Raw genomic sequence first — 14,706 nt, forward strand, 5'->3', positions numbered from 1 at the left:
TTGAAATTTTGTTTGTTCTTTGTTGTTTTTAGCCGCTTTAAAAAATGAGTAAGGACAGGTCCTAATGACCTTCTATAGAAGCAGTGGTAATCGTAAATTTGTGGTAATATTAATTGATTCCTAATGGTATTTATTACTTTGAAGTTAACTGTTTCAAAAAAATAAGTTAATTTTTTTATTTTACTGTTTTTGTTCTTTTTTGTATAATTGTTACCAAACCTTTTTATGGACTGGTCGCATATGTTTTCTGGTGAATTATAAGTTATTTTTGTTTAGTTTTAGGTTTATCTGACGGTATGTTGACTTTGTTATTAAATTTAGTTTTTAAGAGGGACATAATTTTTTTGATGTAATTAATGTTTGTTGTTGTTTGATTTGGCTGTTCGTCTTGACTCGCTTTCTTAATAATGACATATTACAGCAATCTAATGCATAAATTTTTTCTCCACTGAGTTATTTGCTTTGGAGGCTATCTTATCGTTCATACAGAGTTTTTTGAAAAAGGCTTGGGCTTTTTTGGGATTCGCAAAAAATAATTTTTGGGTTTTTTTCCATCTGTTCCTCATTTGGTAGACAATTATGCCAAAATTGTGGATGGGCGGGGTCGGAACCTTATGTGCCATCGCACATTACCGAGCCGCTTTGTTGTCTTTCTACTGATTCGTGAGTCAAACCAGTTCAGAATTAAATGATGTCTTCATTAGTTAATAAAGCGAAATAGGTGACTGTGTGAGTTTGTTAAATTCTTGCATATACTTCTTAACAGGTAAGTTTTCTTGTCTTTTGCTTTTAGTTTTAACGAAGTCGAGAAAATTTTGTCTTTCGTTTATATTTGATTGTTTTATGCTTTAAGAAGCAGGACATGGACTTTTACGATTGGGTTGAATTCTCCGCTGAATTGGGTAGTTATGGCGTAATTCACTTTTTGTCAATCATTACGTAAAGGGTTGAGCAAAACGGCCGTGGTTGAGTTGATCAAATTATACAACCCTTTAAAAATATTAATAGGAAAAGGAAGGTTATTCCTTGGCAGTGACACCGTAGTATTCTCAACACGTTTGAAATAAATTTTTTCGCTCAAAATATTGTATTTGCTCTTTATTAGTACACGTGCTTTTTTGCATGTAGTTAAGTTCTGTATTATTAACGAAACGAACATGCAGTGGAAAATATTTACTGCATTTTGCGTTTGCTTAACTGAATTCGATATTTTGTCCGTAAGGCCACAATGCAAATGGTGAACACTGACGCTGCTGACGGTGTGTTATTTGTGACGTAAATATGACGATTGTCTCATAAATAGCACTGAAAGCTTGTGTGTGGTTCTGAGGGATTAAAACATTAAAATACCGAACAGGCGTAGAGTTACCATCTTTACAGAATAGTTGAACGTTTTCTGATAGTAGCATATATTCAATTTTGTTGCCAAATATCGAGTGCTTGGTAAGTAAATAATTGTTCGAATTTTGACTTGTGTTTTTTCTAAACTGAATTTGGTAAGATTTTATTGACCTCTATAACATGTAGCTTTACACAGGAAGTTAGCTGTGACAATTAATGAACGAACTTGTTTACTTGAATTGTTCCACTCAATTGTGGACCAATTGCAACAATGAAGAAGGTGTCCAATTTGATATTCAAACAATTCAATATCATTCATCAGATTGTCCTTTAGCCGTTTCGTATTTCAGACCTCTTGTATGTCCAGCAGCCGTGAAAGGCGATCCAAACAGAAACAACCAGAAATATCACAATCTCTCAGTTCCAGTTCTTCGGTGATTCCAGAAAGGATGCCAGCCAATTCAGAAGAAACCATCTTCCGCATCCCACCCTACTACTTCCTCCATGTCTTGGACCAGAACAGGAACGTGACCAGAGTTGAGGTCGGACCCCAGACCTACATCAGACAGGACAATGAGAGGGTTGTCTCTGGGCCTAGCAAGATGATCGTGGTGCCCCCGAGGCATTACTGTGTGATTGAGAACCCGGTTGTAAAGAATGACGAGGGTGAGGTACAGGTGGACCCCTCAGGCCAAGTCAGGCTCATGCACGCCGATTTGGAGGTCAGTCTAATTTGTTTAACTGCTGATAAACTGTTTGTATTATAAGTTGAATGCTAAGAAAGAGTGGATCTATCCCCCCCCCCTCAGCTTGGTTGGCAGAAACAGAACAGATCCGAAAGAATCGCAATATGCAAAAATAAAATGTTGAACCCTCTCTACGTCAAGTTAAAATCATGAATGGGAGGTTTTCTTTCCCCCTCTATCCCCGCCACTCTCAACTTAAAATGATAATAGAAAATTTTAGATGGAAAGTAGCTGGGAAGCTTTGTCATAATTGCTCTTCAACGAATTTAACCAAAGCAATCGGTGTTTTTAATAGCCGCACAGCGATAGCTGGGGCTACTATTGGCCTTCTCTTGGTTTTTTACAATTCAAAGAATTTGAATTGTATTGGGGCGCTGTGTTTTTTTTTAAGATGTGTTCACACATTTTTCAATGACTTTGATCTTTCAAAACGGGATAAACAGGTAAAGCCCAGCGGGCATTAAGTTTCATTGGAGGCCCAAAGAGGGCTTTAGTAGTCATTCAAGTGCTTAGAGTGGTACAGCTGCTGGGATGGCCTTAATTGAAGGTTAAAAGGTCGTTTTTAGTAGTTTTTGGGCTCAAAATGCTGCAATTTTTCAAGTTTTTTGTGATTTTTTTAAGTTTTTTGTTTGATTAGTATTAGATTGAAGTTTTTAAATGTTGACGAAGGCCTTTTTCGAGACAAATTTACTTTTTATGAGCTATATGTTTTGGTATTACAAACACAAACACGCAAAATGATACTAATTTTTGCAATTTTTTTAAGTTTTTTTGAAAATTTTTGTCATTTTTTGAGTTTTTCCAGCTTCAGGGGCCATGGAATCTCCGTTGAGGTTCGATAATAGGACACTGCATAGTTTCTAGTAACAACGGATTGGTTTTCAACATTTTAATGTCTCAAATTTTAGCACATTTTTGATAAAATTTGTAATTTTTTTCAAGGTTTTCTAAAGTTTTTGTCAGTTTTTCGTATTTTTCCATTCTCAAGTACCAAAAAAACCTATTCCATTGTCTGATGAAAGTTACTGCATGGTTGTTAGTTTCAATGGATTTGTTTTCAACAATTTAACCTTTCGAATGTTAGAAATTTCTTGATAAAATTTGCAATTTTTTAAAGTTTTTCCAAAACATTTATCTTTTTGTCAGTTTTTCTCACCTCAGTAGCCAGCTAACCTCATCCAGGGTTTGATAGTATGCTATTAAATAGTTGCTAGGGGGCAAGTAAAAGGTTTTCTACGTTTTTTTTGAAAGATTTTCTATTTTTTGAAATTTGAAATTTTTTCTAAAAATTATTGCCTATTGGTCTTTGAGCCCATGAATTTTTGAGGGCTTGGATTTGGGTTACGGGATGGCAACTAATAGCCTCTAGGTACACAGAAAAGATTTTGAAGATTTTAATATCACGATTTTCCGTAACATTTCACTAAAATTTGCAATTGATTTCTTTTTTTGAATTTTTCGGTCATTTTCGAGTTAATCGATCTACAAGGGCCAATGAATTTCTTTCAGTTATTGCAGATATAATACTGGACCGATTTCAGACTGGACCATTTTGCGTGATATCTTTTTGACTTCTCTAGGCTAGTTTCTCTCTTCTCTCATTCTGCTAAAAGTGATTTTGAACATCAGTTGCTCAGCAAAGCAATTCAAAATGAACAGAGTCAGTATAAAAAATAGCAAAGTCAGAAATAGAAAAGGGATAAACCCATAAAGCCCAATTTTAGATGCCCGCTATTTGAACGTCGTTCCTATAAGTCTTAGTTACCATCTCTAATGCTTATTGGTATTGATAGTAGCCCCTGTACCTTCTCTAGGAAACAGAAGTACGTTATGTTCAACTACAAAATGCCATCAAAATAAATCGGACTTAAAAAATGTTTTTGTCCAAAAATGTTTTTTTTTCAATATCTTCTATTCTTTCAATCCCAATCATGATTATTAGAATCAACGGCGGCTATTTTCCGGCAATCTGCCGGGTATGTTTTCAGTTCTGACACGGATCTGTGCTACCTGATCATAATAAAGTCTCTGAACCGATCGTAAATTTTTATCATACACGCAGGGGTCGTCAAGCAATTGGATTAACTAATTAATTGTGAACAAAAAATATTTTTCCGTGAAAATGTTTAACGATTAATAGCCGAAGGCAGCCTCTCATATGGCTATTATTTAGGCGCTGTCTTTTTTAAGATCTGTTCACACATTTTCATGATCTTTTAACTCAAATTGGAGTAGTGATTTTGGTCACGACGAAACAGGAAATAGAGCGAAAAGGCGAGTGGCTTTGCGGCGTAAATTTTTTTCTCTACTTTTATAGTAGATACTGAGAATACGGTGTTAGAACAAAAATTCGCTTTATTGGTAGTGGTTTTTTGTTGACATGCGGCAATTTCACTTTGATTTTTTACTGTTTATTCAATTTTTTGGATCAATTTTTTTTCTAAATGGTTTTCCCAATCCATTCATAGGTCATGCTAGACCTAGTGTTTTGTTTGAACCAAATTTTCATTTCTCGCTAATGATATTTTGTTCTCACGCGGCATTTTTACATAGATTTTCTGTTTTTTTTATTTATCTGATTTTTTTTAGAAATGGCTTTCCCAATTCACTCATAGTCCGTTCTAGGTCTATTTTTTGTTTAGTCAATGAAAATTCTTTGAATTGTAGGTCAGGACGTGTCCCGCTATGTTTTTTTTTATTTCGTCGTCATGATTTTTGTTACGACCATATGACGTCACAGCCACTTTTTGTTCATTCGTTCATGCAATTTCAACTGAATTGCATGTGTGACGTCATTTTTCGCTCTTAGTGGAGCGAGTTCTTTTGTTCATTCGCGTGAGAAAATTTTTGGTCACACTTGACTAACCTCACTCTCAAAAATGACTTCCTCACTTTGAAATTGACTTTTATTTACTTTAATTCAAAGAGATGAGGTCAAATGGGTGTGTGTCACTCTAAATGAAGGTTATTTGAGATCAGCTAATAGAGGCAGCAATAACTTTACAGATTTTTAATCAAAATATAACAGATCAGCCTTCAATGAAAAGACGAATTTTTTTGGTCTGTCTTTTTTACTGTTTTTTTAGACTGCCGATCTACGAATCTATTGCGGCTATTTTCTGGCAATCTGCCAGCTATGTTTATAACTTTGTCCAAGTGTCTGGTGGATTTGCCTTCTTTTCAGAGATTTTCACGATGGCTTCTCGATTTATGCATGATTTAAATTTCTCTCATTTACATTTTGCAGCTGTCTTCAATTACGTCAGTTTAATTGGCGTCAGTTTTAAAGGATATGTTAGTAGTAAGTAAATACTGTCTCAAGAGAGGGGGGGGGGGGTGTTATCCTACGATACTTAAACATGGAATAATAGGGGGTTATCCTAGACGGAAAGGGATTAACTTTCAATCTTTACCGGATGTGACTATTTCCAAGGCGGCAAACTTGTTTTCGGTCAAACAGTCAACTTTGTTCTAAATTTCGGTTCAGATAAGAGCTGCAAGTGAACAATTTATTGAAACGTATTTTAGCACTCATAAACACAAAATTTGCACGGTTAGGAATTCAAAAGGCGCAATTTACGTAGTTAAGTACAATAAGTTTATTGTCTGCGTGCAACTTTAAATGCTGGTTCTTCTTCATAATCGCTACTACTACTTTCACTGCACTCATTAGCTTCATAATTAATGAATGGGTTAGGGGAGGAAGAGCTGGAGCTGGTGGTAGCATCGAAATCTACGATATCATCGCTATCAATATCGTCCTCGTTAATAATACTTGTCATTGCAAATCCCGGGTCAGGTGTTTCCCATTCTTCCGGGCTTTCACTTATTGTTGTATCCGGTACAACAAAACTTTTATTATGGTCCCAGTTTGGACTCGAATCTAGGAGAAGGTGAGCATAATTTTCTACATTTTCGTAGTCCCACTCTACTTCATCGCTATCCCAAGAAAAATCTTCGACTCGGCAATGATCAGTTTTATAGTGGCCGAATGGTAGTGTTTTAATTCCCTCGTTCAAAATGTGGCGTTTATTATCAAAAGCAGAGAGACATATTTTATTCGTTGAAACCGTTTGTAGAACATGCTTTTCCGAAACAATCCTTGTGTTTTCAGCGCGCAGTGTACTACCAGTCACAAGTGTATTATTGTAGTCTGCATGTCGAAGCAAATTTTGGGCTGCTCTTGTTATTCCTTTGGCGGACATTTTTCGATTACCTATGAACAGAAAAAAGCAGTCAAATTATGACAATCATACAAGGTTAGTTGGTACTTTGTTAGTTTTTTCTTGAATCATTAAACGTAAAATACTCACTAGTGGAAGTAATGCTGTACAGCTTTGGCTTCAGGCATATAAACTCTTTTATATAATCACCATCAAATTCGTCTTTGAATTTTAAGACGACGCGCTTATTTTCCTCGCTGTAGAGTTCGTGATCTTCTGGGTAATTTGAGAAGTCGAATTGATCAAGAACATTGCTCTCCTTCAGTTCACGGTAGAGATCTTCACAATTGATCCGGTATAGCAAGCTATCAGTATCACTATAAAGTAATCGACAGTCAAATGAAGATCGCATTGTTCCATAGTGAAACTGATACATGTAGTATTTCGCTAGATCAAGTTTTGTGGCCCCTACTATAGTTGGTGTATCCCAATAGATCTTTCTTGGGCGGGAGGAGAGAGCTGCCATGTTCTCGCCAAACACTTTGAATTTTTCAAACTCAAACTTGCTTACTATGGTTAGGGTTCGTCTTGCGTCTCTCGTAAGCTCGATTTTCATCCGTCGACGTTTCGATTCGCAGTTTTTCCCATAAACGGCGTTGTTCATTAGTTTATAGAAACTCTCCTCAAATTTATTCGAAGCCGCTTGTCTCTTCTCACTGTTCAGGGTTATATAGGGTGTTAACCAATTGTTTTGAGTAAACTGTAGCACACGATGCATTTTCCTCACGACTAATCCCAAGTTAACATACAGTTTCAACAGCTTGTAATGCAGCACATAATGGTCTTTGTCGAAGAAAGTCTGCAACAGTTTTGGAACTTTTGAGGGGGGTAAGTTATGACTCTCTCGCAAATTCACTTGGTAGTCACTGAGCCAGTCATCCTCAACAATATTTTTCGATGGTGCGAGGGGGAAGTCCTGATGGTAATCGTGTAGACTTGCTGGATAATGCAAGTCGACTTCCACGAAGTAACCGACAGGGTTATCATCAGGACAGTTTAGTATCTCAGCCAGTGTAATATCAGAGTTAAGCGTAAAATCTGACTGAGGGAGTTTTTCATTTTGCTTGACGCCACCGTATAGGTTATTGGCGTCCACGCAGAAGCCAAATGTCGAGGGTTGTGAAGAGTCGTAATCTGGTAAATATTCATTATTTGCTGTAAACTTTCTCATCTCGTAGACTGAACATACTCCCGCACGTACTGCTCCTTCTATCATATCGAGGTGCTCGCGTTCTGTAAGCAATTTGACCTCCGCCTTGCATATTCTCAAGAATGCTTCCTTAGCCATATTTGGCAGTGTGTAAAAGTGCATGCAATCGAGTTTGTAGGTGGAGAAACTGAGCTCTCTGTGGAATTCACAAACGCATGCGAGAAGAGCGCAATCGGTTTTCAGGTATGCATCGTGGTAGTCTTGTAGAGTTTGGCAATTCAGAGTGTTCCACATCGTCTTGGCGTGGTTCAAGTTTTCTTGAGTTATTGTTACTGCGTTTCCTTCTAAAGTGTTACGCCATTCATTAAGAGGCGGTAAGGATTTTTCGCTGAACTTTTCTCGACCGCTTACATATGAATAGGGGTAATATCCTTTTTGCTGCAGGAGCTTCAATTCTGTTGAGGATAGGTTAGGAAAGACAGAAGCAAGTATTCCAAAACTATCTCTTGGTAAAATGTCAACCAACTTTTCTAGAGACGAATTCATCATTTTGAATGAATCAATGAACCTCAGATTTTCATACTTTTTGATCACTTTTCCATCATCTAGGGTTATGGTCTCCACGAGTACTCCAAAATTCATGGAAATGTATTTTTCATCAGTAGATGGAATTACACTTACAATGGTCGTTGGCTCACAAGATTGGAGGGCTAAACAAATGTGATGAAGGTCATAATTTTGTATATTATGACCCACCACAGGGGTAAAGTTGACGTTCCTTCGTGCTCGATTGCATTTTTCATGAGCCCGCCAAGAAATTGTCCGCTGTAGTGGCAGTGATCCAGATCAATTGATGATTGTTCATCATTATCGTCAAAGGCTTCGTCACATATCCAACATTCGCTAGCTGCACTTTTCGGATACTGGCTACGGTCACCTCTGAAGAAAGGAAAAGCTCGTTTGCGCTTGTATATATCCTTGGCTAGTGTGTGTAACATGTTTACAAATTTAGTAATGCAATCTTCAGAGCTGTCCACGTGGAAGAAGATGGGTTTTGTTTAGTAGTGATCAATTACCGCAAGTGAAAGCCCACAGGTCTCGTGTTTTTCAATAACTCTTGTTTATGAGTTGTTCCCGTGGGGCGTGCATCCTGCTACTGGATACAAGAAGGATTCGAAGTCAAAGTAAATGACTAATGGAACAAACCAGGTAGCGGCCAAGTTTTTGAATTTATAGAAATTTTTTCCCGGAGCTGGTAATCGAACAACAGCCGGCGCATTTTCACAGCAGGTTTCCATATGTGCGGTAAGCTTTGCAAGGCCTTCTTCACACAGCCAGAAACAATTCCGTTAAATATGAAACGCAAAGCGAAATTTGGTATTTCGGAGTTGACAGACTACCTTAACCAAGTTGGTAATCAACACATAATGGTAACAGTCTGCTTCGTATAAAAGCAAAAGATCCATTGTGAAGTTTGAGACAAACTTTGACACTCTGAGTGGAAATAAGTCTCTACCATCATAACCAAAAGCGTTGATTCGAACTTCATTTAGATTTTCGAACTGATTGATGTCTTCTAGCCCCATGGGCATATCGAAGTGTCCAGTTGGTTGATGAAGGTTGGCTTGCTTGTACGTTTCGGGTGAAGTTTTGTCTGTGTTGTAGTTCCTTCCTGGTCGATCTAAGCTAATATTGTTGTGCATATGATATGCAGCAATATAGCAGTAAAGGAAGCAATTTGCGTCCTCATGGTTACGAATATTAAGTAAACCGCGGCAATTTTGTAACTTTGATGGTAACGCAATCTGTAAGACGAGCCAGTTATAGGTCGGTAATGGGCAAAGTTCACAATTATTTTGATAACTTTCTCAAGCACCCAACCACTACCATTAGAGGCAAATGTCGTAAGCACTATCATCATCTTCTCGACCATAGTCCAGAAGGTCTTACTGCTAATTCCCTGACTATACACCGGTGTCATGAGCGAATTTGCATAAATTTCAATAAGCTCATCTTCCTGATCTTCGTTTTGACTCGGCTTTCGGAGTTAAAGATGAGCACTAAATTGAACTTTTTGTGATCCTTGTGAGAGTTTTTGTTCTATAAGCGAATCGATTTGTGGTTTATGCTGGAGCATGAACTGAGCAAGGTCTGTGTTGGCTTGGGTTGGTGATGGCGGCAGATAGTAGCTCTGAAGGGTACCATTAAAGGCAGTTTCGGCCGGCGCTTGAGTTGGTTGGAATTGATCGCCAAAGACAGGTAAAGAATGCAAAGAACTCATATGCTGAGCAAATAATCTGGTGTCGTTAAAGCCCATATAGCAGGACCGACAACAATTTGTAAATTTTTGATGACAAGTCCTCATGTGTTGTTCCAGTTCAGAAAGTTTTCTACAAGTGAATATACAAATACAACAGGTAAAGACTGGTAAACCTACTTCGTCGGGATGGTAGCGATGCTCATGGCGAGATTGATTTCCTCTGTTTGCAAAAGTTGCCGAACAATATTTGCAATTGAAAACCAAAGTTGAAAAATTCAAGATTCAAAAGTTAACAGAGATAATGACAACTTTCGTAAACATGTAACTCAACTTCGAATGGCGAATTTATTTCTCTTCGACACGAGGTTCATATAAGACGCGCGCAGTTCAAACTTTCAAAATTTTCGAATTTGATTGGATAATAAGAGCGCGTCCCCGCTTTAGTCAACTACTATGAACATATCAAGTTGCGTTGAACGTAAAGTAGCGCTTGACTTTACGTTTCTCACTGAACAACACTGACATGATAAAACTTGTTTGTTATTTTCGAATTATTAGTACAATATATAAAAAGATTTTTTAAAAACCAGGGGTAGTTCCTTTTAGTTATTAGTTATATGTGATGTAAGAAAGCATATCAATTGCAATTTTTTGATTTGCTAACTTTTAGGTTTAGTCAAAGTAAAATTTTATGAATTTTCAATGATCTTTCAATCAAATATTTTAATCTTTTTTCTTCATTTTCATAGATAATATGCTCCAATGACATAAGGGTAGAGGAAACATTTGTGTTTGAATCCGTTAGATGTAATATTACACTCAAGTAGCCTACATAAAAAGAAAGTTTTGATTTCCATAGAATTTTTGAATAATATTGCAAAAACATCGCTTTCTTGTACAGTTTGTTAAATTTTAAGTACAAGGGATGCTTTGGACGGTTATCATGCACAGTTTTATTACTGTCACGGTGTTTGAACAGCTAAAAAATCTACTAAAAGCAAATGAAATGTTCAATTTTTTTCGCTTAATGTTGCAAAAAAAGCGATTTTTGTAGTTTTTTTTACTGTAGATGCCGATGGGTGCGTCTGACGATGTTGGTCATCATAACCAAAAATGCTCCCCGGGCACTAAAACGCAGGAACCGACAAGAAAAAATCCCTCATCTTTATCAGGAAGAAAAGTTAGATTTTCTGTCAATCATGATCAATCAATGTCATCACATGACAGCCAATGACAAGCCCCCTGTTGCAAGCATTTTTCGATGACAGCTGTTATGAGATGATTTTGTCTCCAGTCCCCAAAAAATCGGTTTTTTAGAAAAAACCTGGTGTATCATTATTATTTCGGGTACTTCAATTGCTACTTAATGCCAGATGTTAATGAGACGTTAATGTCCAGATGTTTTGAAAATCGGTGAAGGAGCCGTTTTTCGACCCTGACCCTTAGGACCAAAAGTGACAAGCATGTACCACTGATTGCAAATCCGTTTAAAAAAATGGGAATTTTTTTTTCGTTAATTACTAATTAGACTAATTAGTTGCTAATTAGCTGTTAATTAATGGTTAATTATCTCATGAAGGATTGAGTTTATTTTGACGAGCGTTATGAGCTTTTTTGTAGTACAGTGTCTGATAGTGTCAACCCAATAGTCAGTTTCAACCCAACTATCTGTTGGAGCCGACTTTTTTGGGGTCAAAGGTCACCATGAAAAACAAAAAAAAAATTTTTTTTTCGTTTTTTTTCAACTTTTTTAGAAGAAATGTGGTCAATTTTTTTATTCATATCGGTAGCGCACAAAAAACAGTTGGTAATGGCGTTCAGGTTTTGAGTTTTCGTTCCGTCGAAAAAAATTTATTCAGCAAAAAAACCGGAAAAATCTCATTTTAAAAAAAAATCCTTTCTTTTCTCCTTTTTGCTGAAAACCCAACAGGAGCGCTGATATTATATCAGCATACGAAGAACGATTATATCAGCATACGAAGAATGAAGTTTTTGTTTGATAAGGACTTTATGCATTTTTTGAAGCTTTTGTTCAAACCTAATTTTACATTTCAATAGCTTTCTCAACAAATTTTCTCTCAACCAATCAGAAGCTTGTTTGCTTCCTGCTATATATTCGAACACGTTTGAACATGTCCATTTTGGAATTTTTCTCCCAACTTTGTCTCACTAAACAGTACTGTTTTTGTGAACATGTTTGAACATGTCCATTTTTGTAAAATTCTGATTCTAAAGTCGCTAGCTATGTAAAAACATTAAAAGAAGAGTGTCAATTAGCGAGCTATTCACAAAAGATAGTAACACAACACACCAAAGTGCAAAGGAAAAACAATTCAATATTAAATAAGTTGTTAGAGGTCAAAAAAGTCCATTAGAGAGTCTTCTTGTTTTCGTTTTTTTGGTGCTGCGCACACTACTGGAGTTTCCGAGCAATTGGGTGTCTTGACATCGGCTGAATTTGTTTGGGGTTGTGGTGTCTGAAAGTTTGAACAAGATAAAATGTTGACATCAAACTGACTTGCAAAATTGTCAGAGATCTTGTTCTTCCTCTGGAAATCCTCAAAGAGTGACGGACTTGGGGTTGGAGTAAAAGTTGGGCTTGGATCCACAGCAGGAGTTGTTGGAACACTGACTGAAACACTCGGTGGCTGACTGTCCGGTGAGGATGGTGATGATTTGACACCCCACATATCACCCAAATTTTCGTAGGCTTGATATGTACCGAGTTGATTCTCGAATAAGGGCACACAATCGCAGTCGTATCTGTACAAGATACGTCTCACTTCCTCCGGCAAAGTTTCTTCAGTCGAATGCATTTGTGGTATAGTTTTTGGTGGTAAGTGTCCTCCAGAAGTAATAACACTGGATTCAGCCGGCTCCGTTTTTTCCGGTAGGGCAGCAATAGCGTTAATAAATAGCTTCGGTATCAAACAATGCTGGTATGTGTACCACAAATCGTTTTTTCTTTTCTTGTATCAGAACGACAAATTTTTCAAACACGGTTTGGTAAACAAGAGTTCTCTCAAAAGAGATAGCAGACTCCGAAAGAATTTTCACGGACATTGTTTTCATGTTCAAGTTCGATTCAATAGTTAACTGTTAAGTAAGAGCAAAAGAAAGAAATGAACACAAGTACAAAATTCTTTCCCAGCATGTGTTTCGCAAGGTTCGCCTTATCTAAGGCCAAACAAATGATTGGAGCATAATCACACCTAGTTGCCTAATATATTGTATATAACATGTGGTTAGCCACACTGTTGTTCCTTTACAGAGGAATTTGGGGTCACATCTGTTTTGTATTGGTTTTATGTAAATTGTGTGTGGTCTCTGCACTATACTATCTAGGGTCACATCTGTTCTAAATCAACTTGTATGTAAAATACATGGGTGCCTACACTATTAATGGTTAACTATCTCCCACACAGAAGTGTGGGTTGTGGTGATAAATTTATTGCTTTCTATACAAAACACATGTACTTGTTATCTTTGTTCGCAAGTAGGTTCTGGTGGTTTATAGAGGTATGGTTTTAATTAACTATTATCTAAAAATGAACACAAGTACAAAATTCTTTCCCAACATGTGTTTCGCAAGGTTCGTCTTTTATAAGACCAAACAAATGATTGGAGCATGGACACACCTAGTTGCATAATATATTGTATATAGCATGTGGCTAGCCGCACTTTGGTTCCTTTACAGAGGAATTTGGGGTCACATCTGTTTTGTATTGGTTTTATGTAAATTGTGTGTGGTCTCTACACTATACTATCTAGGGTCACATCTGTTCTAAATCAACTTGTAATATATATGGGTCCCTACACTATTAATGTTTAACTCTCTCCCACACAGAAGTGTGGAGTTGTGTTGATAAATTTATTGTTTTATATACAAAACACATGTACTTGTTGTCTTTGTTCGCAAGTAGGTTCTGGTAGTTTATAGAGGTATGGTTTTAATTAACTATTATCTAAGGTCACATACGTATAAAAGTCTAAAATGAACAGTCTCAAGTACGCCGTGGGGCGTACTTGAGATTGTATTTACCAATCACTTGGATTTAATTAAAAATATGACGACACTGGTTTGATCCCAACTTGCCGCGCCTCTTAATTTCGTAGTTATTTACATTATGTTGACTGAAAGTGATCAAACAAGTTGCCTACCATGCCTTTTACTTCCTCAAAAGACACACAGTTTGGAGATTGCTATTTCGACATTTCCCAAACAGAAAAGCGTTTGGTCAGGGCAACTTTAAAAACGTACGAGAGAACCGGAACATATGTGTTTCTAAAGTTGTTCAAGAAAGCGGCCGAGGATTACGAGTTTGAACAGAGAATTTCTCTGACTCTAGAAGAGTTTGGAAATTTAGTCAAAAAAGCAGAAAAAATACGTGAAGCTGCTGCAACGCAAGATTCAAAACCACCCCCAGCAAAGAAGCAGAAATTTGATCAGTGTAGTAGAGATGGTGGAAGCAATGTTTGAGCGATCTCCCAACTATTTCAAACAATTTCAAAAGCAGTTCAAGTTTTTAATTGCTGATGAAAAGCCAAACTTAACAGCCTCGAATAACCATGCTGTGTGTCCTCATTTTGAGTCTGAATTTTGTCAGTTACCAACTAACCATTTTCACGTTCTGATTGAGAGTGCAATCGATGTTGAGACCATGAAGCCAATCAAAATTTTTGCAGTTCCCTGTCTCTTCACTACCTTCAGACACTTATTTTCAACCTCAACGAGTCTGGAATTTAAAGGAGATACATTTTCAAAATTACAGCTTGCCGTTGACTTTAATAACAAATCTGGAGAGAAAATGGATACAGCAAATGTACGCAAGCGACTTCCACCCTTGGCAACAGCGGCAACCAAACTATCAAAATCTACAGCGGTCACTAGCGGAATCTCAAAAACATTGGCAAGATCTACATCAATTGTACCACAGAAAACAATTCACAATTTTGTATGTTCTACAATTTTTTCGAAAACTCAAA

General features: G+C 37.0%; 1 protein-coding gene across 2 annotated transcripts in view; it reads left to right on the forward strand.

Moving 5' to 3' along the window:
• The first annotated feature begins 1,287 nt into the window (after positions 1–1,287).
• LOC142356801 (major vault protein-like) overlaps positions 1,288–14,706 on the forward strand; it is a 28,427-nt gene continuing 15,008 nt past the window's right edge. The window contains exons 1-2 of one of the 2 annotated variants that reach the window (XM_075408668.1): positions 1,288–1,443; positions 1,692–2,063. In XM_075408668.1, the coding sequence (XP_075264783.1) occupies positions 1,701–2,063 (363 nt within the window). In that variant the 5' untranslated portion in view covers positions 1,288–1,443; positions 1,692–1,700. Of the gene's footprint in view, positions 1,444–1,487; positions 1,622–1,691; positions 2,064–14,706 lie in introns of those variants that run through there. The other variant, XM_075408615.1, reaches the window with a different exon arrangement.

This window comes from Convolutriloba macropyga, chromosome 1 (genome assembly GCF_964194025.1).
Source record: "Convolutriloba macropyga chromosome 1, txConMacr16.3, whole genome shotgun sequence".
Classification (NCBI taxonomy): Eukaryota; Metazoa; Xenacoelomorpha; order Acoela; family Convolutidae; genus Convolutriloba; species Convolutriloba macropyga.